The sequence below is a fragment of the Ursus americanus genome, chromosome 34, assembly GCF_024610735.1.
Source record: "Ursus americanus isolate L20-20 chromosome 34, mUrsAme1.1.p, whole genome shotgun sequence".
In the NCBI taxonomy this organism is placed as follows: Eukaryota; Metazoa; Chordata; class Mammalia; order Carnivora; family Ursidae; genus Ursus; species Ursus americanus.
In genome coordinates, this window is record NC_142160.1 from 11,082,953 (window position 1) to 11,106,933 (window position 23,981).

The window sequence follows — 23,981 nt, forward strand, 5'->3', positions numbered from 1 at the left end:
AACCATAACTCCTCATTCCCCTCTGGTAATTACCATTCTACTCTCTCTCTATGAATTTGACTACGCTAGGTCCCTCTTATAAGTGGAATCATGCACTACGTGTCCTTTTGTATGTGGCTTACTTCACTTAGCAGAGCGCTTCCAAGGTTCATTCATGTCGTAGCCTGTGTCGGTACTCCCTTCCTCTTTAAGGATGGATCATATTCCCTAGTGTGTATCGGACTCCGCAGCTTGATGTGAGGAACAGCCTGTGGGTACAGAGGGAGGACTCGATGGCAGCCATCTGTGGAGACTGTCGACTCTGCATAGCTTCTCAAGAGCTGACATCGTCTTTGCTGGGGAGTCAGAAGATCTAACTTTCCAACTTGCCGAACCTTGAGAAGCTAACAGCAGTGGAGAAGTGACTAGAAGCAGGGAAAGAACCAAAATTAGAGAAGCACAGAGGAAAGCAGAAAAGAATAATGAAGTAAGAAAAGTGGTGTCTCGAGAGTCATAGATCTGCAAACTTTCTGTGATTTAAACATTTCTGTGTCTGGGGCACCTGGGTGTCTCAGTCAGTTGAGTGCCTGCCTTCAGCTCAGGTCATGATCCCAGGGTCCTGGGATGGAGCCTCACATTGGGTTCCCTGCTCAGCAAGGAGTCTGCTTCTCCCTCTCCCTCTGCCTGCCACTCCCCTGCTTGTGCTCTCTCCCTCTTTCTGACAAATGAATAAAATATATATTAAAAAAAAAACCAACCCTTTTCTGTGGCTGTTGGTGTCTTCAAATACAAGATTATTTCTGCCACTTTATTCCCAAGGGCCATAGCAAACCATGTTTCTGCTCCTTTCACTTTGTTTGAATAGCCAGTCTCACGTGTCACATCATCCCGCTTGATTATTTCTCTTGAGATTCTCATTAGGGTCCTTTCCTCCTGGTCCTTAGCACATTCCTGATAGGAATTTAGGGTGGTAGAGCTGTCTAAGTTGCATCGGGGAAGCCAGACGCACACTGAGGGCGCTCTCCTCTGCTAAACCTGATTGCTCGGATCATGGGAAAAGTCACTTTTCTGAGCAATGAGGGGTGATGTGCTGAAAGGAAAGCCTGGGAGACTGCGGGGGTAGGGGCGTGGTCTGGGAGGGAATGGGGGTCTGCAAGGAAACGGGGGAAAGGACCCACGGCAAGGCAGAATTTCTTTTTCATAAACAAAGAGCCTCGAAAGTACCCCTGAGATTTGTACATTTTCACCAGGAGTTAGGAATTCTCAGTTATAAGTGCTTTAAAAACTGAGGTTATAAAGCTCACCTCAAAGCTGTGTCCTGAAGTGATGACAATTTGTCTTACTCTGGTGGGGATAGGAAGAAGCCTTTCATGCCTATTGAAAAAGGAATTGGAAATAAATGTTATTGTATTTTAAATACTTTATTAAAAAAAGAATCTGGGGACAGTGATCATGTGAATAAATCTGATACTTAAATATCTTGGGGAGGAAAAGGAGACGGCTGGTTCCATTCACAGCAACTGGGCTGTGTTTGGCTTGTTGGCAAAGAGAACCAGTCTGGACGTTGGTAATATATCTGCCAAGCTTCTGGAAGAAGTTTAAAGGGTGTCAAAGAAGTGAAGCCCTGGAGTAGGTTCTTTTGGGATCCAAGGATTAAAGGCACGCAGGCAAACCAAGTCAGCGCATGTGTGAGCTCCTGAAATAGGTTTAAAGCCGCAAGAGTCTGGGCTTTGAGAGTGGCTGTGATTTGTTATGTTTTGTTGGTTGCCATGGTGCTGGGTGGTCAATCTTAACATTCATTTTGCTAACCTAGTTCAGAAAAGTATTCCTTTGGTGTCTTCAATCTTTTTTCCAACGTCTGTGTGCTGTGCTCCGATAACTTTGCTCATGATTCTACATGTTTGTATTAAAATGCTTCCCCAAACTGAATTAAAATGTTAAATGTGAAGAGCTAACTGAACAGTTACATTAACTGTCAAAGTTCCTATGACATTCGTCTTATTAACCAGTGAGTAATCAGTGGTTTGGAGCTTGGACTCCCTGGCTCTGAGGACATAAATGTTAAAATAATGGTTAGATTCCCAGCTTGATCCCATAGCATTCTTGTTTCAATGGAAAAATATAACGTAAATTCTAAGGACTGGGAGCTTTGTTCTTCCACTTACTCACTCACCACCTACACTCTTACTTTCTTTGAAATAATGGGACAGGAGTCCCAGTCCTTCCCATCTTCTTTCCCTAGAAATTGGTAGTTCCCACCAGGACCACTGGTGGCAGCCATTTTCATGCAAGCAGTGATAGTAAATCCAGGGTTTGCCTTTCAGAATCTGTTCTGCATATGTTCCAGAATATTAGTAAGAATGTGTGATACCTCTGTGTAGTATTTATTATAAAGAATTGGCTTTCTCTCCTTTGTTTAGTGATTGATTGATGGATTCCTCCATCCACTCATTCAGTATAATTTAAGACCACCTATGTCTTTGTGTCTTTGGTTCAGATTTTGTGCCCCACCAGAGAAAAGTCTATTTTGGTCTTTATTTGTCTTGAGCAGTATCAAAACGCTGTATGTGGGGGGTGGGGAAAGACAGTGTTTAAGTCACTACCAGTGGTACTTCCTTGGGAAATTAAAAGATAAATAAAAACGGGCTCCTGGATGGTGTAATCGGTTAAGCGTCAGAATCTTGATTTCGGCTCAGGTCGTGATCTCAGGGTCGTGAGACTGAGCCCCTCATTGGGCTCTGCAGTGGGTGTGGAGCCCACTTAAGATTCTCTCTCTTCCTGTCCATCTGCTCCTTCCCCACTTCCTCTCTAAAAAAAATTTAAAAAAAAGATGAATGAAAGTGTGAAGGGACAGAATTCTGAAATTATAATATATTTTTTAAAGATTTTATTTATTTATTTGACAGAGAGACAGCCAGCGAGAGAGGGAACACAAGCAGGGGGAGTGGGAGAGGAAGAAGCAGGCTCCCAGCGGAGGAGCCTGATGTGGGGCTCGATCCCAGAACGCTGGGATCACGCCCTGAGCCGAAGGCAGACGCTTAACGACTGCGCCACCCAGGCGCCCCGATAATATTTTTTAAGTTGGGAGTTTTCGAGAAGTTTCTCTTCGTGAGGAAGGAATCTGGCGGTCTTTTGATATTTAAATGGAAGAGTACACCCACTTGTGAGCGCGCGCCCGGACACACACACACACACACGCACACACACACACATCCCATTCATGAAGCTCCACCCTCATGACCTAATCAGCCCGCAGAGCCACCACCTCCCAACGCCAACACCTTGGGGTTAGGGGCTCGACAGATATATTTTGGGAGGACAGAGACATTCAGATCACAGCAGAGTTTTATTCCCTTTATGAGCTTCCTCTAATTTGTTCATCCACTCTCCTCCTCTTGGACGTTTGGGTTGTTTCCAGTTTTGGGCTGTTATGAACCAGTGCTCTGACGCGCGTGGACATGTCTTTTTGGGGACATATACATTAATTTGTCTTGCGCATGTACCTAGAAGCGAGTTGCTGAGTCATAGGCGGTATATGTTGACTTTTGTTAGAAAGAGTAAACGCCAGTACTTCTTCAGAGTGGTTGTACCAATTTCGAACTGCTGTTTAGACTCTCAGCCAGTCCTGTTTTTAGCCTCACTTTCACTGCTACCGCCCATTTCTGAACATCTGGAGAGTCTGAGGAGTGAATCCTGTGGTTTTGGCTTCCCTCTTTGCTATGGTAGGAGTCTTTTCTCAGCACCCTTGCGTCCAGTTCACACTGGCCCACTGGCTTTCCAGCTTTTAAAATTTTGATGCGATTTTCCTGTTGTTCTGTCCTTACAGATTTCTGCATTCAAAACGTTTCCTTCATTACCATTGTAATGGGTTTTTAGGAACTGGTAGCACTAAATGCTTATATTCACTCCACCATATTAAACCTCTCGTTTTTAAACTACGCTGCCTTCATATGATCTCTGGAACTACTTATTTATTTAAACAAGCCCAGGCAAGTTTCAGTTGCATCTCGAGTTTGGAGCAGTAGGGAAGAAACAACAAAACACAAGTCCTTAGACAGTAGGGAAAGGTCAACTTATTTAGGGAGCAAAATCTTGAACCAAAAAAGACAGTCAACAATACCAAGCTGTGAGAGGCATAATTATTTAATGCTATTATGTGGTGGGGCTTATGAAGAATTTTTAGCAGGTAGGAATGCGAAAATTGAAGGTGATGTTTGGTGGCCTCAGATTCCCCAAACATTCTTTTATTGCGTCATTTAATTGAGACCTGGAATGGACCAGGGGCACAATTGCAAGAGATGAGAGTGGCAGTGAGTTCCATGATGAAAAACATAATCTCTTTGCATCAAGCTACCTGATATAAGTCTCATATAATACTCCTGGCTCAAGTTCGTAACAGTAAAACCAAAAGCATAAAAGGTGTCACTCACATTGCCAGTCCCTAGGAGAGGACCAGCTCTTTGGATCTTGGATTTTGCATCTCACCCTTAAAAGCCCCAGGGTGCCAGTCACAGAAGGCAAGCCCACCACTTTTTGGGTCCCACTGTCTTTCATGTCTAAAATCCAAGTTCTAGAAAGACATTTCTGCATCGACTCTGGGCTTTTCCGTTCCTTGATGGTAAATCCCAATGATGAATTGGTCTCAGTAGAATTCAGGAACTGTATGTAACCCATGGTGTTGCCTTCGCTGGGCAGGTGGTGATGACTGTGAGTTGAGAACAATAGGAACGAAGCTTAAAAATCAGAAAAAAATTCGGTCAAATATAAGGAAGACATTTATAGAAACGTTGTATCCGTCAAGCTCCTGGCAGGGCACAGATAACAAGATTATACCTTGAGAAGAGGTTAATAAAAGGCTTGTTCACAAAGGAATGTGCAAGGTGCAGGGAACAGTGAGGCTGAGACTGTCCCTAAGCCTGACCCTATCTGGAATTCCGAATCAGGTACAGAGGACCCCTTGAAAGAACCTGTGGCTTTCCATTAAGGGACACAGCCAGCCTGAGGCTGCAGAGAAGGAACCTATAGAATAACTAGCCCAACCTCACTCTCCTCCCTCCCTCCAAACTTCTGCCAGGGCTTCCCAGTGGCTGAACTTCACTAAAGACAAGAGGGCAAAGGAGCCCCATGGATACAGTCTTTGTAGGCCAGCCTGCTTGGGAAGAGCGCAGGATCTCTTGCACACAGGTGTCAAAGGTCAGCGTGGAGTGAGTTCCCTTAGGAACTTATCTGCAGGCTGCAGGAAGGATTCTTCTTAGAGAAGTTTTGGAAACGGTATACCTGCAGATTATTCTTACAATTAGAGTACATCTTCCAGCTGCCATGAACTCAGGCACATCACATGCGTCACGAACAAAATGCTGGTACTGGACCTAGTGAGATTCATTTTGTGAAATTCATTTTGCAATGAAAAGGTGCTCCCCCAAAGAGGAAGTGCCTATTGTTATTAATCATAAAACCAATTGCATAGCATTTTGCGGCACGCAAAGGACTTTTACGTACGTCATTTTGTATGATTCTCTCATTAATCTTGGGAGGTGGCTGGGAATATAGACCTGTTTGATGAGAAAAGTGAGTCTCAAAGAGGTTGCTAACAATATCACAGCAAACAAGTGGGAAAGGCTGATTTTGAACCAGGTGATTTGAACCACTTGATTCCAAATTCAGGTGCTTGCCACAAAGAGAAATTCAAATCACCTGCAGTGATTTTTTTAACAGCAAGAATGGTGACAATATAAGAAATGTAAGAAATTCTTCCCCTTTGCAGATAGAGCTGAGCAGACTTTGTGACTCGATGTTCGTCCTTAGTAGCTGATGTTTTACTGCCCTCTGTCTGAGAGGACACCCTCTGGTGATGAGTGGAATGGAAATTTGGGTTTTGGAAGTTATACGATTATAACTAGGTTAAAGCCAGAGAGGTCTATCCTGAAAGTCCCTGTAAAACTAAATGCCTCCCTTAAACTCCAATATTGTCCACCCTTGAAGCTGATCCAGCCTCTAAAGGAGATATGTTTGGTATCCTGATAGCCCCCATGTCTGATATATGCTGCCGTGGTCTACACTAGAATAATCCAAAGGACCAAATAGCCAATAAGATTGGCCAGAGTTTTAATGATAGTAATAAAAAAGCCACCCGAGGGAGTAAGTTTGGGGGACAGTGCATGGTGATTTTGTACATAGCCTATGTGCCTTGGCCCAGGTCCTCATTCTGGGGTTGGTGTTCTGGTGATCTGACTTGGACTTCTCATTGGCAGCCCATCCTGTGCGGGAGAGAAGCTAAGTCTACCAGGCAGCTAATCTCTGGAGCATTCTCTCAACTTGTTTGTTATTCTGACACTCCAGAAGTAGCCCCGTTCATTGTATGATCTCACACTCCTGTCTTGGCAGGTGGATTCAGAATTGTCTTTCTTCCTTTCTTTTTAATATAGAAAATATTATTTATATAAATCTCCAATCGTAAGTGTTGAGTTAGCTGAGTTTTGAGAGTTGGATACACTGATGTAGCCAACATTCAAAACAACAAATGGAACATTTCTGTTGTTTCAGAAAATTCTCCTCTTTCTTCTCAGTCAGTCCCCTCCCCCTACCAAATAGGCACCCCTCTTCTGATTTCTACCCCCTGATTATTTGGTCTATCCTTGAACTTCATGTCTGTGGAAGCTTATAACATCTGGCTTACTTCACTCAAGGTCTTGGAACTGCGTTGTGTTGCTGTGTATCAGTAGTGTGTTCCTTTTTTTTGCAAGAAGTATTCCACTGTTTGAAAATACCACAATTTGTTTACTTAGTCTCCTGCTGTTGGATATTTTGAGTTATTTTCATTTTTGGTCTAATATGCATAAAGCTGCTGTAAGCATTCTTCTGTAAGTCTTTTTGTGGGTAACTGCACTTATTTCTCTGGGTCATTTCCTAAGAGTGGAATAGCGGGTCATACATAAGGTAGGCGTATATTCAGATTTTTTTTTTGCAGTTTTTAAATCCATGTTCTACTGTAGTATAGTTTTAGATTTACAGAAGTATTTCAAAGATAATAGAGAGAGGTCCTATATACACCATACGCAGTTTCCCCATCATTGACATCTTACCTTAGTGTAGTACATTTGTCACAACTAACGAACCAATATTGATAAATTATTATCAACTAAAATCCATACTCTTCAGATTTCCTTATTTATATCTAACGTTCTTTTTCTGTCTGTTATCCCAGCCTAGGATACCACATTATGTTTGCCTGTCATGTCTCCTTAGGCTCCGCTTGGCAGTGATGGTTTTTCAGACTTCCCTTGTTTTTGATGACCTTGACCATTTTGAGGAGTACTTGCCAGGTATTTTGTAGCATGGACCTCAATTGGGATTGTCTGATGTTTTTCTCATGGTTAGACTGAGGTTATCATCGGTTCGGCAGAGGAAGAACACGGAGGTAAAACGCCATCTTCATCACATCACATCAAGGGTACATGCCGTCCACATGACTTATCAGTGATATTAACCTTGGTCCCCTGGTTGATGTCATGTTTGTCAGGTTTCTCCCCCGAAAGATTGCTCCCCCTCTCCTTTCCATTCTGTATTCTTTGGAAGGAACTCACCTGGTACAACCCATACTTGAGGAGTAGGGAGTTGAGCGTTGAGTATCTCCATAAATCACAGTTGAGCTTTGAACAGCAGGAGTCTGAACTGCATGGGTCCACTTACATGCAGACTTTTTTTTTCTCTTTTCTTTTCTTTTCTTTTCTTTTCTTTTCTTTTCTTTAAGATTATTTATTTGAGAGAGAGAGAGTACTTGAGCACGCAGAGGAATGGGGAGAAGCAGACTCCCTGCTCAGCAGGGACCCCAGTGCAGGGCTCCATCCCAGGATGCTGGGATCATGACCCAAGCAGAAGGCAGACGCTCAACCGACTGAGCCACCCAGGCACCCCCAGATTTTGTTTCTAATAAATACAGTACAGTTTTGTAAATATATTTTCTCTTCCTTATGATTTTCTTAGTAACATGTTCTTTTCTCTTACTTTATTGTAAGAATACAATATATAATACACATCATATGCAAAATATATGTTCATCAACTATGTCATTGGCAAGGCTTCTGGTCAATAATAGGCTATTAATAGTCAAGTTTATGGGCAGTCAGAAGTCATACTCCGATTTTGCACTGTGTGCAGAGGTTGGGGGTTGGCACCCCTCAGCCCTGCATTGTACAAGGGTCAACTGTATTTGGAATTCTTTGGCATGGGAGGTTTCTATTTAGTTTTTAGGAAGTGGTAGCACCGTTTTATACTCAGACAAGCAATGCGGGAGAGTCCATGTGCTCCCAGTCCTCACCAACACTTGATGTTGTCATTCTTCCTGATTTTAACCAACTATGCGAAGTGTTATCTCACTGTGGTTTTAGTTTGCATTCGTGGTGACTAAGGATGTTGAGTAACTTTTCATGTGCTTATCAGCCACTCCTATATCTTCCTTTGTGAAATATCCGTTCTTTTGCCTGATTTTTTTTTTTTGTGGTGTCTTTTTTTTTTTTATTGAATTGAGGAGTTACTTTTATATCCTGAATAAAGGTTCTTTGTTTAATATAGGCATGAGATATTTTCTCCCGGTCTGTGGCTTGCCTGTTGGTTTTCTTCACTGTCATTTGCTGAGCTGAATTGAAGGTTTTAATAAAGAGATTTGGAAAGTAATGAATCATGGAACTTTACATCAAAAACTAGGGATGTACTGTATAGTGACTAACATAATATAATCAGAAAATAGTATTATAAAAAAAAAAAGAGATTGGAGACCCGTGCTGGAAGTAATGAACCCTCACTCTTTCTATATCTGATGCTGCTAATTTTTAGTTATGAAGATCTAGTTTTTATTTATTTATTTATTTATTTATTTATTTATTTATTTATTTATTTTAAAGATTTTATTTATTTGAGAGAGAGAGAATGGGGGAGGAGCAGAGGCAGAGGGAGAAGCAGACAAGAGCCCCACGTGGGGCTTGATCTCAAGACCCTGAGATCATGACCTGAGACGAAACCAAGAGTCCTGCTCAACCGACTGAGCCACCCAGGCACCCCAGAGTTAGGAAGGTTTATGATGTGCTGGTGGGCATAAGGATTATAACCACGCTTTCTTTTCAAGGCATCTGAGATTGCATGAAAAGATAATTTTCGAAGGAAAGTTAGACTTCCCCATAGTAACAATAATTTTGTTGCTGGGTATGAAGATTCCAGATGTCTTAGGTCTCTTTGAGTAGCAGCTGCCAGTGCATAGGAGAAGCCCAGGTAAGAAGATCATGTTCTGTCCTTGGCCAACTGGGCATCCTCATTCTCCAAAGCTTTGGCATGGTGATGACTGACATAGTGCTGGAGGGGCCGAGCTCTCTGCTGATCCAGTTAAGCCCTACAGACACTGACGAATCATGAGAAACAGTAGGACAGCAGCCGCGGCCAGCATTTCCCACAAGATTTGATGACAGAGTGCATAGTCCTTTTACAGATTTACAAAACAAGGAGAGAAGCAGAGGCCAGACTACTCCTGGAGAGGCAGGAAGAATTCCTCTTAGGAAAAGGGGCATCATGTGATAGTAAATATTGACTCATAACATGGGTTTAGGGGAGATGTTCTCAAGCTTCTTGGAATACCAGTAACAAAGAACAAGCGTCTCACCGGCCAACTCTGGCATTAGCTACCCGAACTGAGGCCTGGTTCTAACACTGATCATCATTAGCTCCAACCTTTTATATTGGCGATAAGATTTGATTTGGATAATATAGTTCTCAAGTTGGAAAGCTGTAGTAGCCTCTGATTGGCACTAAGTAAAATCTGGCTTCTTGGTTGATTTCTGTTAATCCTGAATTATTTAGTGTAACGTTTGGAACATTTAGCTTCGGAGAAAAGTACATAGAAGATCACTATAGACTTATTCTTTAGTACCTACCCTGTGTGGAACTGAGAAAAGACTTACCTTTGTTTTTACTTCTATACTGACACTTCCGGCCAGGAAGGGCTGAGTGCTCTGACTTTCCTGGGTTCCACTTACATGCTGGAATTCTCCATTTGTCCACTTACCATTGATCCTGCAAAACTCAAAAAAAAAAAAAAAAAAATAGCGATGGCTCAAGGAAGAATTGGCCACGGTTTAATGCAACGAACAGATCAGAGCTGAGGGTGTCAGAAAAAAGGCAGAAAAAAAAAATTAGGGACTTGAGATTATTGAGAAGACTTGAGAGTCAGTGGTCTTCCTCGGCACAGTTTAAAAGTTAAAAATTTAAAAATTCTACAACATGAACAGAAGGTTGGTACATTAAGAACATAGTTCAGACTTTTTAAAAAAAATGTGTGTCCTCTGGGAAGAGAATATGAATTTTATTTTTAGCTCAGACGAAAGCCTCTCTGAATTTAGCTGTTGTCTTTTCTAACGGCCTCTTTTCCTGCCACTTCAGGTGAATCTCTTTGTGCTGCTCTCTGTGGTGTGTGTCCTCTTAAACCTAGCTGGATTTATTCTCGGCTGCCAGGGGGCCCAGTTTGTGTCCAGCGTGCCCAGGTGTGATCTGGTAAGTTGTCCTAAACCATCGCTGTGCACCTGCTTTCTGGGGGTGGGGGAATGGGGGGGCAGCATGCGCCTGGCAGCACCCTGGAGTGAAACCTGCTCTTTGTTTCATTTTCCCACTTCCCCTGACCGACTTCGGGCCTTTCTTTTTCCAAAGCTGGGACCAGCTAGCAGAGCGCTGCAACCACAGTAAGATACCGTGTCGCTAGTTAGGGAACGGGTCAGTCAGGTGACCACCAGCAGTATCGGTCTGCTCTCATCCGAAGAGGAAAAACGGAGATGATCAGAATACAGGTCAGCAGTCCTTGCTGCGAAACCTCCGGAGGCCGGCTGCGTTTCAGCGTTCAGAGTTTGCCCGATTTGGAGAAGATAAACCTGCCGCGTACGCTACTTCCCCTGTAGCACTCTGGGGCAGCAGGCTGTAGTCACAACTTCCGCTTTCCAGGGCTCTTGGAATTTCAGGATTGTGGCTAAGAGGTTGTGGGCCTGCAAAATCTCCGAAGAATTTCTTTTAATTTTTGACTGGGGTAAAATGCATGTCGTAGCATGAAATGTACCATCTTGATTTTTAAGAGTTGAGTAGCTGAAGTACATTCACGTTGTTGTGCAACCAATCTCCAGGACATTTTTCTTGTTGCAAAACTGAAACTCTATCCATATTAAACAGCTCCCCCGCCCTCCAGGCCCTCCCCCTACCCTTCCCACCTGGGCCCTGCCTCTGGCAACCGTGCCTCTCCTTTCTGACTCTTTGAATGGAACTACTCTAGACACCTGATCTCACTGGAATTCCACAGCATGTATCTTTTTTTTTTTTTTTTGAGATTTTATTTGTTTATTTGAGAGAGAACATGAGCGGGGGAGGGGCAAAGGGAGAAGGACAAGCAAAGTCCCTGCTGAGCATCAGGACCTGAGCCAAAGGCGGATGCTTAACCCACCAAGCCGCCCAGGCGCCCCAGCATGTGTCTTTCTGTGACTGGCTTATTTCACTTAGCCTGATGTCCTCAACATGTCTGCCTGTTGTAGCATGTGGCAGAATTTCTTAACTTTTTAAGACTTGAATAATATTCCATTGCATGCATATACCATATAATTTTTTTAACCACAGAAATGGGACCTTTGAGACCTTGCTTTCAATTCTTTTGGGTGTATAACCAATTACTGGCCATCTTTGAACTTTCTTTCCCCCCCCCAGGTTTATATTTTTATTTAATTAATTAATTAATTAATTTTTCTTATTATGTTGTGTTAGTCACCGTACAGCACATAATTAGTTTTTGATGTCGTGTTCCATGATTCATTGTTTGTGTGTAACACCCAGTGCTCCATGCGATACGTGCCCTCCTTAAAACCCATCACGGGGCTAGCCCCATCATCTTTGAACTTTCTAAAAGGACTTCTCAATGACAAGTACCTCCGTGTGGCTCAGAGCAAAAGAACGGGGCTCTTGAGAAGTTGTAGTCAATCTCATCTATTTGGAACTTGGTGACAAGGCCGTATTGCCCCTTAGAAACCAGGGGGACGCCAGCGGAGGAGGGACCACATTTCTCAAAGTGCTGTGATAAAGCCCTGGCCTTCCCCAGTAGGAGGACTCCTCAGAGACCCACCACAAACCCATTGCTCTTTCTTTTTTTTTTTTTTTTAAAGATTTTATTTATTTATGTGACAGACAGCCAGCGAGAGAGGGAACACAGCAGGGGAGAGGGAGAGGAAGAAGCAGGCTCCCAGCCGAGGAGCCCGATGTGGGACTTGATCACGGAACGCCAGGATCACGCCCTGAGCCGAAGGCAGACGCTTAACGACTGCGCTACCCAGGCGCCCCTCCATTGCTCTTTCTTAACCCTTCTTTTCTCCTTTTCTGATTTTGTCACCCCATTGTTTATTAACCTTACGTTACGGGATCCCAGGCTCACAGCCTTTTCTGGTGTGTAAGGCCCCCTGCAATTCACCCTTGTCCTGCTCGCTCCCGGAGGCAGCTTAACTCCCTGTCATTGCTCCAAAGCCTGCCTGGCATTGCCCTACTTTCGTAGTTTTAACAACACTATCTCTCCCCCCAAATTCCCTCTCCCTCAGTCCTTGTTCCTCCAAATCATATCAGTCCTTTACAGCCCCATTCAGAGATTATCTCCTTTAGGAACCAGTCCCTGAACCCCCAGGAAAGATCACCTTCTAGAACGTCCTATATGTACATCTCTCAGGTATTTATCCTTTTCATTTTTTGTACTAGAGACATTCATACACCTGTCTTCTCCGTTCTTCTGAGCTGGGATCTCCCCAAGGGCAGTGTCTGCTTCTCTCTTATTTTGGGAGTTCCCAAAGGCCCCCTGCACTGCCTCCCACTCCTTCACATACAGAGTTTCCAGAAAAAAAAAGTGTTGTTTTCCAATTACTAACCACACAGCAAATTAGAAGGGGCAAAGAGACCAGGCACAGGCTGAAAGTGAAGAGTCACAGTATGGGGAAGACAGTTTGGCAGAATTGTAGCCTCTCTGTGTCAAGACACTGATGAGAGGCTGCCGAGAGTAAAAAGGAAAGTCAGACCTCGTTCCTGACCTAGAAGTTTATCACGTGCAAGAGGAACAGGGTTAGCACGGCAGACGCTCCAGTGGTGTTTGTGGGGGGAATGAATAGGTGCCCAGCTGCAGGTAGATGCATTGGGTTTGGCCGGCAGAGTGAGACACCGCGCTGGGGGCATGCAAAGAAAGAAAAGCCTGTACCCGGGGGAGGATAAGGAAAGGCACCAGGACTACCAGGATTTGAGATGGACCTTGAATGATGAATAAATAAGGAGAGTGGGTGGAGCCCGAGAGAGGAGAGAACTCAGAGGGTAGTGGTGGGAAATGAGCCTTGGTAGCTCTGGAGAAAGCAAAAGCCAGATTGCAGGGGTCAAGGGTATAGTTAATGGACTTTTCTGAGAAATCCTGTGGCTCTCGACCCTGAGAGCCCATTAGACTCACCGGGGGGGAACTTTGTAAAGACTCCCCTAACTGGGGCCCCATAGCCTGATTTTCAGTTGGCCTGGAGGGGGGTGGTGTCTAGGCATCCATATCTTTTTATATGTTAAGTGTATTTTTAATTATACCTTTTTTCCCTCACCACAAAACCAACTCTGATTTTATCTGATTATAAAACTGTAAAAATGTGGACAAGTCATAAAAGTATAGGACAGAACTCAAAAATCATTTGAAATCTCACTCTTCTGGGTAAGCACTGTTAACCAGTTGGTGGATTTTTGGGGCACCTCTTTATATATATGCATAAAAGCACACAATTTCCATCAGTGGGACCATATCATAATTGTTGTTTTTCATTAGTGAGTCTGTTTGACCTTTTTGGGGAAAGGGACACTCTTCCTCATTCCCTCTCCACCATGCTAGTCACTCCAAATCCCTGCTAACAAGCTAGGGGTCTCCCTCCATATGTTCAGATTATCTCACATAAATATGTAGGGGGTGGACCTAATCGTGATTTATTTTCCAAAAACGGGACGTATTGTATCCACTCCCCTGCGTACTGCTTTTCTCACTTGCAGATTGAACACTCGTCTTTGTTCGAGCAGGTTGGTTCTCTATTGCCTTGCTGTCTGCTGGTTTGGGTTTTGGCCATCAACACAATGGAGCCACGCATACCATCCTGCACATCGCGCTGGGTGCTTTTCACCAGGTGGAGGAAGGTCCCAGATTGTTCCTCGTGGAGAGGGTGTAGTTTTTCTTCTGTTTGTCTCATTTCTTCAAAAAATTACACATTCAACCCTTTGGTGACTCTCTCCGTTTTTTTAAATGGAGGTAAAATTTACAATGAAATGCACAGATCTGAAGCGTGCAGTTCATTGAGTTTTGACAATGTATACATTCATCTTGACAAATGTATACACTCAGGAACATACCCCAAACAAGATCTAGAACATTAGTTTTGCCTGTTCTTGCATTTCACCCGAATGGAGTTATAGGGTACGTACCTTTTGGTCTGTCTTGTTTTGCTCAGCATAACAATTTCGAGATTCACCCATGATTTTGTGTTGCGTCAGTTGCTTGGTTTTTGTTTTTTGGGGTTTTTTTGGCACGTCAGTTTTTCATTGTATAAAAATATCATGGTTTGTTTTATCCACTCTCCTGTTGATGGGCATTTCCACTGTTTCCAGTTTGGGGGTATTATGAACAGAGCTCCTGCAAACATTTTTGTACAGTTGTGGTTTTTCTTGTGGGCCCATTCTCATTTCTCTTGAGTAAATAAGTAGTTGTGGGATTTGCTCAGTCACATGGTAAACGTGTGTCTGTCTAACTTTATAAGAAACTGCTAAATACTTTCCAAAGTGGTTGGGGAATAAGTATTTTCATTTTAAAATATAGGCCCTGTTCCTTTATTAAAAGGTTCAACTTAGATTTCTACCAGTGACCCTCTGCTTGGCTGCAAGCATTTCTCTCTAACTTTCGTCAGTCTGGTGGGGCTGGTGTGAGAGCTCATCGTTATGCTAGCTTGCAGTTCCCTCATTGCTAGAGAAGGTGTCCTCCTGTTTTGCAAGCTTTCTAGAAGATGCTAATGAACAGCCAATGTGGAGAACCATGCTCCTGGTGATGAGGAGAGGGCGGGGAGGGCCTAGTGGCGTCAGGGAATAGTAGTATCAAGGTTGAAGGGTGGATGGTTTGCATGTCCAGGCTTGAACAGGGTTGTTTGTGGATGGTTGAAGAGATCGAAGAGACGTTGGAGTACCTTTGCAGAAACACTGGGGCAGAGCCGGGATTAAGAAGGGAGGTGAAGGGTCAGGAACAGAAAGAACAAGAAACACAAAACACACTGTTGCCTGGCACCATTTTGCACAGAGCCTCAGGGCTGCCGTGTCTGCTGGGCACAGCCACGGATTTCATTTTTATTTGGATAATGATTAAGCTTTCCAAAAGCCTTGTGTAAAGAGATTAACCTTCACCCATCTGGAAAATTGTTGCCTCCAGACCAGCTGACCCCAGAAGTTCCGGATAGCTGAGGTTTCCAGATATAGACAAGTCAGGCTGTGTGTAAATAATGCCCCCCTGTGTGTGTGCAACCCACATAGGCCTGCTTTGTCTCTTAACTGAATGCCTTGTGCCAAGAATGGACTTGACTGGGAGGGGAGTGCTTTGTAAGACGACACCGAGTATTACCTGAGGGAGGCAAAATCCTTAGGTAAGATTTGGAAGCTTACCTAAGTACAAGAAATGGAAACCCGCACTGCATGGTGTTGAGAAAAGCGAACGTGGTTGGTGCTTGGGAAGAGGAGGGCCTTGGGTGCGTGAGCAGAATGCAGCAACTCGACGGCTGCTTATTTGTAACTATTAAATAGTTCTGTTAGTATTAAATCAGGGAGTCCTCAGCGGGACTGCAGAGGAAGAAGCCCATCAGGAGTAACGCTTGCTGGCTTTAGCCCAGGGTGAGGACTGTTATTGATTCATGGAAGAGGGACTAAGAGGAAGCCGGTGATCCCCGAGAGGAAATGAAATCCCACCCTGTCCAGACCCTGCCTAGAGAAATCCTGTCTGAATGGCCACAGTTTTCCCTAAGAAGGCAAAAATCTAGTGTAGATGTTAGCCCCGGGATGTGCCTTCAATATGTGAGACAATGGAAGAAAAATTAAAACACAGACAGTCTTTTGCTTTTGTGTGTGTCTGGGCGGGGGGGGGGGTCGGATTGCAGATCTAGGTGTGGGGACCATGTGGAGATAGCAGTCTCTGTGGGCAAACCAGGAAAGGACAGAAACCAAGTGGAAATGAATGGATAGAGATGGAGTCTATTGAGGTAACTCTGGTTGTAATTCTTTGTATCAGAGGCAGAATTTATATCAAATTCTGGGCATCGGTGTTTGATATAATAATGTATCCCCTTTCAATGTGGTTTAGGGACGGAGAATAAAAAATGTTGCAGGATCCATGGAGTTTTGGAAGAGGCAAAACTAATCCTTGTGGAAAAAATCAAAACAGTGTTTGCCTGGAGGAGGGTGGGGGCAGGGATTGATGGGGAAGGGCGTGATGGAATTTTCTCTGGTGATGCTATGTTCTGTATGTTGATAAGGGTTTGGGGTGCACAAGGGTATGCATTGCTTAAAATTCTGCAAATGGTATGCTTAAGATTTGTGTGTGTAAATTTTGCGTGTATGTAAGTAAGTTTCACATCCAAAGAAAGAGAAACCCAAAACCAAAAAAATGTGTAATCTTTAGTGGAAATTTTTCCCTTTGCTTCCTAATCAACTTATCTTATAAGGAACTATATTTTCTCTTAATTTGGAAAAATACCATTAATTTGTTACTAGAGGGTAACTACGGGGTAAGTTTGGTTAGAAGGTAAGAATTTTAATTCAATTAAAAAAAAAAGACTCTTTTTTCTTTTAAGTAACTCGAACACTGTAGATGTTCAGTTATTCGTAAAGATTCCTGAAGAATGCTGCAGCTAGTGACGTCAAAGCTGCCTGATTAAGTTAGCAAGTATGAAAAAGACATGGCTCTCCCTTTTAATCAAAATAGAATAGCCAACTCCAACAACGCAAAAGGGAAAGCAAGTAAAGAATGAACCTCTGCTCCCAAATTATGGGTCTTAATTAGCTGAAACCAAGTGTTGCTTATTTTCGCAACTCGATTCAAGGGAAACTTCGAAAAGTGGGTAAAAGTTTGCAAAACATTTCACTACAAATATGAGATTACTCATCACTGGTGTTATCACTTCAACTCTGTGACCACAATGAAGATGTCAAACTGAGAGATCTGCTTAAGCCTACACGGTTTAGGGCTACTGTTCCCCAGATACACCCTGTGTTTCTCACAGGCACATGGCAGCTTAAGCTTCCTTGCCTTCTTGGAGTTAGGTAGGGCCTTAAGCTTCGCTTTGGCAATGAAATGTGAGCTAAAGCGATGAGTGTCATTTGCAAGAGGAAGATTTAAGCTAGAGTTACGAGATTGAGCAAGTAAAAACACAGAGCGCCCAATTAAACCTGAGTTTCAAATAAACTGCTACTAGTTTTTTAACTGGCTGTCCCATAGTTTATCCAGCAACCGTACTTTAAGTGCCAAGGTGCATTTTGTCATGTGCTCCCCACCTCTGTGGCAAAGTGATCATTAATCCTAAGCTGGTGTGTGCTTCATCAGCCTGGGTTCCCGGCTGACCTGCAGCGGGCATTAGCATGTTCAAGAAATAGCCTTGTCCTTACAACAGCATACCCCCGCCCACGCGGATGGATCCAGACACTGCCCAGCTCGGAACCCTCGTTCTGTGGGATTGGTTCTCCAGTGGTATTTATTCTCAATAATTAAATTATGGTTCTGCCTTTTCCCCCTTTAGGTGGACTTAGGGGAAGGCAAGATTTGCTTCTGTTGCGAAGAATTTCAACCAGCCAAATGCACGGACAAAGAAAATGCCTTGAAACTCTTTCCGGTTCAGCCTTGCAGTGCTGTTCACCTTCTACTAAAGGTACCTCGAGTGGGTCCCACCCCCACCAGTAAATACACTACAGAGCCGTCAGAGAAGGCAAAGTTACTAGAAATATCCCCAGTCTCTTACCTCCCTCAAACAATTGCGCTGCTGAAAGCGGATAGGAGCCAACGCTCATCAGTGACCCAGAGACAGAAGTGACTTCAGGAAGAAGCATGGATGACTGTGTGTCTTTTAAATGATGCATGGATGGCTTTCTTTGTGTCGAAGAATTACAAGATAGCAAAAAATGTGAAGGGGTCTAAATACATACATTTATGTGTATATGTATTTATATGCATGCATATCCATTCATACTGACGCACGATGTAGCTACACGTAGATGATACAGCTTTTAGCAAAACCTTAAGTCGATTTTTTTAAAGGAGGCTTCACACCCGTGTGAGGCTTGAACTAGCGAAGCTGAGATAAAGAGTTGCACGTTTTACCAGCGGTGCCAGCCAGGCGCCCCTGCTTTGAGCAAAACCTTTAAACTGCATGCCCATTTGTCCTTGTTCTGATGCTCCTTTGCTGCCTTCAGTGAGTCCCATGGGCTGTTGGGTGCTGCCGAGCCAGGACACAGAGGCTTAGGACAGATAATCGGTTAGAAAACGCAAGGGAAATTCATGCACCTTACCTCTTGTTTCACAGGCAGCAGCTATAATAAGCGAGAGATCAAAAACCATACCAGTTGCAGAGAAGTACAAAATTACCCTTTATTAGGGAATTGGACAAGAGTTGAGTCCTGACTTAACGGCTCTCGAGCCCAGTGAGTGACAAGATCAGTTGGTGAACCTGGAGGTGTTAGCTTCTGGGTAATCCCTCGCTGAGGGCTTTCTTCAGATCTTTGTTTTGGGTTTGTTTTTTGTTCCGAGGAGGAATCTCTCAGCTGCCAGCTCTCTGAATTGTGTAGAATGGAAAAGTGGCCTTCTATCTTTGGCTTCTGGATTTCTGGTAGCTGAGTCACCCTCAAACTTTCTGAGCCAGGACCCGTCTTGGGGGAAGCCTTGCTAAGGAGCCAGGACTGTGGCAACAGAAACTTTTGGAATTGCCCTTACTGCTATTTTGAGACGTGGGTTTAGAGAAGAGACGCCCTCTTTACACTCTGGCTGGCCTGCGCCCCACACTGTTGTAGTTGGGTGCACAGGGGAGCTCTGCCAGGTGCTCCCGAAATAGAGTCTGTGGCCACAGATAAGTCAGCAGGCCGACCCCGGTGGGAGGCTGGGAATTGCTATCACTGGGGACACCAATGTCAGAAGAGACACTCATTGCTCTCCTGGAAGGAACATTTCTAGACAATATTCTGAGCTGGCAAAAAGAAAAATTGTCATACCAGGGTTTTCTGGGATAGGAAAGCTCAAAAGTTAGTTTTTAAAATTAGGAAGCGCGTATGACTGCACGAGAGTCATATCAATAACCAGTATTTATTTGGCACTTAGGCTGAGCCAAACATCAAAGTCCTTGGCCTGTATTTTCCCATGAGAATTGCCTTATTGGGACATCATTATTATTCTTTAAAAAAGTTTTTCTATTGCCTTCTGGTCATCAGCTTTGACGTGCTCAGTGGTGTTACTGTTTCCTTGTTCTAGAAAGTCCTTTTCGCCCTGTGTGCCTTGAACGCCCTGACCACCACTGTCTGCTTGGTGGCAGCTGCCCTTCGCTACCTCCAGATATTTGCAGCCCGAAGATCCTGCATTGTAAGTCCATACAAGGTGGCCCCATGACCGTGTCCCACAGAGCCTTTGCTGTGAAGGCTGTTGACTAACCAAGGTGCTGTTTCATTAGGATGAATCTCAGATTTCTGCCGAAGAAGTAGAAGAACACGGACGGATCCCAGACCCTGATGACTTCGTGCCACCAGTGCCCCCCCCTTCCTATTTTGCAACATTTTACTCGTGCACACCCCGGATGAACCGCAGGTAGCCTTCCTAAGTGCCCGCACCCCAGCTGTGTGTGAGATGCTTTCGGTTTGGAGGACTGAAGGATTTCCAAGACTCATAGCATGAGCTCACTTCTCTCCAAGATCTAGACGGATGGCGTTATTTTTCAGGATTTTCTTTTTCTTTCCTTTTCTTTCTCTTTCTTTCTTTCTTTCTTTCTTTCTTTCTTTCTTTCTTTCTTTCTTTCTTCTTCTTCTTCTTCTTCTTCTTTTTTTTTTAAAGTAGGCTCCCGGCCCAATGTGGGGCTTGAACTCACAGACCCTGAGATCTAGGGTCGCGTGCTGGACCTGACTAAGCCTGCCAGGAACTCCTTTTTAGGAATTTCTATTCCCCTTCCTCACCCTGCTCTTTTGTGTGATAAATGGCTTGAAACCAAAGAAAAGTCCCACCTTGACCTAAGGATATACTTTTTTCCATTTCAATTAGCTTCCCAGGAAAACTGACACCCAGTGAGACAGCCGCTGTCATGTGACTTGATTGAGAGCTGCTGTTGTCCTGGAAACGCGCTCAGGCCGAACCGTTGTTCATTATAACACCATCAGCGGGTCCCCAAATCATGACTCTTCCCAGCCATTAAAAAAAGATTAATTATTCATGACTTCTCCCTGGTCTAGAAAGAATAGACACCACGCTGATTTCCTTTTTCAAATTCTAGCTCCAAGTTTATCATTTGTTTCTTAAATCTTAGAAATGACTGTCCGCAGAAGGAAATGCTGCGTGCGTACATCTGATTGTTAGAGACTTCTAGAATTGTACCTCTCTAAAGAATGACTTTGTTTATTCATTTGACAAACATTTAATCAGTCCTCTGCAGCTGACTAGTCACCCCGCTGGGTTGGTGACATTCCGGATGACTTAGACCTGCCTCCTTCCCCTCTCCAGGAGCTCGCAGTCTAGGTCATTACAGATGAGTGTTGCAAGGATCATAAAAGAAGGAAGAGTCAGCCAGTCAGGGTTGGCTACGTGGGTGAAGTGATCTTAAGCCGAATTTCAAGGATAAGCAAATGATATTTAAGCTTCCAAAAGAAAACCTCTCAATTCTGTAAGAAAGACTTATGTCTTCAGCTTGAGATTCAGAGGGCCAGGAATTTCTACCTTTAATCCCCAAGGTACGCATGGAGAGTCATCAAACAAATAAATGTACCAGCCTTGGGGTTTTTGGAAATTCACTTGTTAATACTCAGAGCGTCCCCATGGGGCTTTGAAGCAGGTCACCAGCGGGAGCTACCACCCAGACACTGTTAACGTTCTTTTCCACGGGGAACCTCGCAACCTGTTACTCAGAGTCATGCCTACACCCCACCTCCACACCCTCCCCTCCTCACCCACCTAGGGGGAGCTCAAGATGGCCACAAAGTTGGAGGGGCGCCCGTGGGTGCACGGGGGGAAATTCAGCCTCCCTTTTGTTCAGGGGGCAGTGTACTAGAATTTTGAAGCTTGGGGGGTTAGGATGACTTTCCTCGTGTATTAGGAAATGAGCCAAGAATTACAGGGGCCAGAGAGACATACTCGTTGTGTACCAAAGGACACATTTGCTCATACCTTAGCCCAGTCTTGGGCTGTGTGCAGAGGGACATGTTGGAAGGCACTAAAAAAAATAAATAAAGAAAGAAAAAGCCTGTTATTTCATGGTTGGAAAGAGAAATGCCCTCTTCGAGAAGGAGAATTAATTGGCTCTCTGAGATTGTAGGTGAGCCCTTGGTTGACCTAAGAGGAGGCAACAGACAGATTTAATTTCCTGCAGTGGCAGAAAGGGAAAGTGACTCACTCGGGTGTAGGAGTCGAGCTGCCCGCCCGTGTCCTGTAGACCGCCCCTCCCCTGCCTTCCGTTCTCTCTTCCATTTCTCTTGTGGGTTCTTCCATAGTAGTGCTTATCAGTGTGGATATTTCCACTCTGGGATGCACGCGCATCCCTGGATTCGCCCCTCTGAATCCTGAGACTGCCGTTCCCCAAATCCAGACAAGCTTCTCACCAAGTTTTCACCAAGGGCTTCACCATTCAGAACTTTCTGGAAGGAACATGGGGGAGGGTGTTAAAGTAATACATCCTTGTGGAAAAAAGACACTGCTAGGCCTAACGTATATACCTGGAGGTCTAGATCATATCTCCAACAGGCAAACAGCCTCATTTTCTGAAATCCTCCCAATACCAGAGGACGGTCCACTTTCCTTGTTAAAATGGCTACATTTATTCACCTTTAGAGACATATTGTATCAAAGGTATTTTGACATTTGACCAAGTTTGCTAGATTCTTATACATCCACTTTATAGACACTAACTGTTTGACCCCAATTGGTAATTTTCTTTCTTATAAGCAGGCAGGCAAGAATAGTAACAGATGTTTTCTTTAATATTTCCATAACAGGTTACGTGCAGAGTTTTCACACAATGCAAATTCCCCACTTCCTGCAAGGTATTATGACCTCTCAGAGAAGTTTATTTATTTACCTTCTATAAATACAACCACTTCATGCCTTGGTCCCCTCCTTGAGAAAGGACTTCTCAAATTACCGCCATAAACAGAAACCTGATTGCGGTGAAGGTTTCCATCCAAAGATGGGTTTCTGCCTTGTGACTTGATTTGTAAGGACAGTCGGGGCTGTGTGCTCCTCCTCCACGACCCCAGGGAGCCTTTCCCCCACCCCCATCCTCAGAAATTGGTTGGAGCTGGGATCAAAAACGAGAGCCTTCCAGCTATTACGTGGCTGGGGAATCTGGTTGTACCCTAGGGACATAATGTGTTACAGGAGAGGGAAGATTATGGAAAACTGAACACAGGCATTTATTCCTCGGTGGTGAACATAATAAACTCATTCTCTTTCCTCATGAAGTTCAGAACCCAGACTCAGGTGGAGCCAGGCTCTGCTGGTGGGTGACTCCGTGCCCTGTGCGCCCCACCGCCTTCCCAGCACACAAGGGAGGACCACTCTTTGGTCGTCTTGGTTGCCGCATACCCCTCGCATGAGTTCTCAAAGCCTCGTTGTCAACTTGCGCAGAACACAGTTTGCAGGCTCTGGGTTTCCTGTCGTCCTCGGTGCTCACGAGCATGAACCAGTGAAGGCTTCCTGGAGAGTTTGGGGTGAACTTGAAAGAGCCCAGGTTCTGGAGTCTCTTACCAGGGTGACCCTGGGGCGTCTCTTACCGTTTCTGAGGCCCAGCTTCCTCATTCACTTGTGGTGTCACATTGCCGCTTAGCTGATTTTTAAGAGATCAAAATCTCTTCTTATCTGTGTGGGCCCCACCACAGGCAATTAGAGCAGAATTTCTAGAGGCGAGGCCTGGGCCTCCCATAGTCTGCAAACCTCCCCAGGTGATTCTACCTGTTGGGGGCCATAAGGGATCAGGAAAACACCTGCCAGGACATAGCACACCTGTTTCCCCCCACAGATCCCTTTGTACCCAGAAGATGTGAAATACGAGAGCTGCTTCAAAGGAAAGCAACTTTCTGTCACATGGAGGCTTTCTTGGTCATTATAGTAACCACCAGAAGAAGTCATTCATTTGCAGTGGATTTAAAGAAAATGTGTCCCCTTCCCCCACTTCTTAAAGGGATTCCATGGTCGTTTAAGGTCAAAAATGGAAGTCTGTTCCTTTGACCTCCTGGCTCCAAGCAAACCCTCTCTTCTCTGTGAACTCACAGGTAGCCATTGGGTGGGGAATATCAAAACCACCAGAGCTAATAAACCAACAGGCAGAGCTGGGGGTATTCACTTTCCTGGGGAGGACACAGCAGTGGAGAAATGGGGAGAGCTGGCTGAGGGGGGGAGCCAAGGGAATGCTAGAAAGACAGCTCATGGGCTCATGCTAATTCAGGATTGAAGACCGGCCCTCTGGAGAGGACGGAGGGAGTCCCAAGGGCTCACTGTGTAAAGCAAGTCCCCTCGTTCACTGGTTTTACTGCTATGAAAAAAGAACATCACATCTTTTCCAACTTTTTTTCCTCCACTGCATTTTTGTAAACGGGTGCAGGAATAAAAGGAAAAAACCATGAATCCACAGAGCACCTTTCTGGGGGGAAAAAAAAAAAGCAGCAGCCCTTGTGTGCAGCTGGCCCAGAATCTTTCACCTGTCTCCTTCAGCTTCTGTCTATTTTCATATTTC

At 44.4% G+C, this 23,981-nt stretch overlaps 1 protein-coding gene across 2 annotated transcripts in view; it reads left to right on the forward strand.

Annotated features, from left to right (window-relative positions):
• The window catches only part of ENTREP1 (endosomal transmembrane epsin interactor 1), a 60,112-nt gene that overhangs the window by 26,404 nt on the left and 9,727 nt on the right, over positions 1 to 23,981 (forward strand). For both annotated transcript variants that reach the window (XM_045772436.2, XM_045772435.2), the window contains 4 exons: positions 10,405 to 10,515; positions 17,811 to 17,939; positions 19,529 to 19,636; positions 19,725 to 19,858. In XM_045772436.2, coding sequence (XP_045628392.2) covers positions 10,405 to 10,515; positions 17,811 to 17,939; positions 19,529 to 19,636; positions 19,725 to 19,858 — 482 coding nt within the window. The remainder of the gene's footprint in view (positions 1 to 10,404; positions 10,516 to 17,810; positions 17,940 to 19,528; positions 19,637 to 19,724; positions 19,859 to 23,981) is intronic.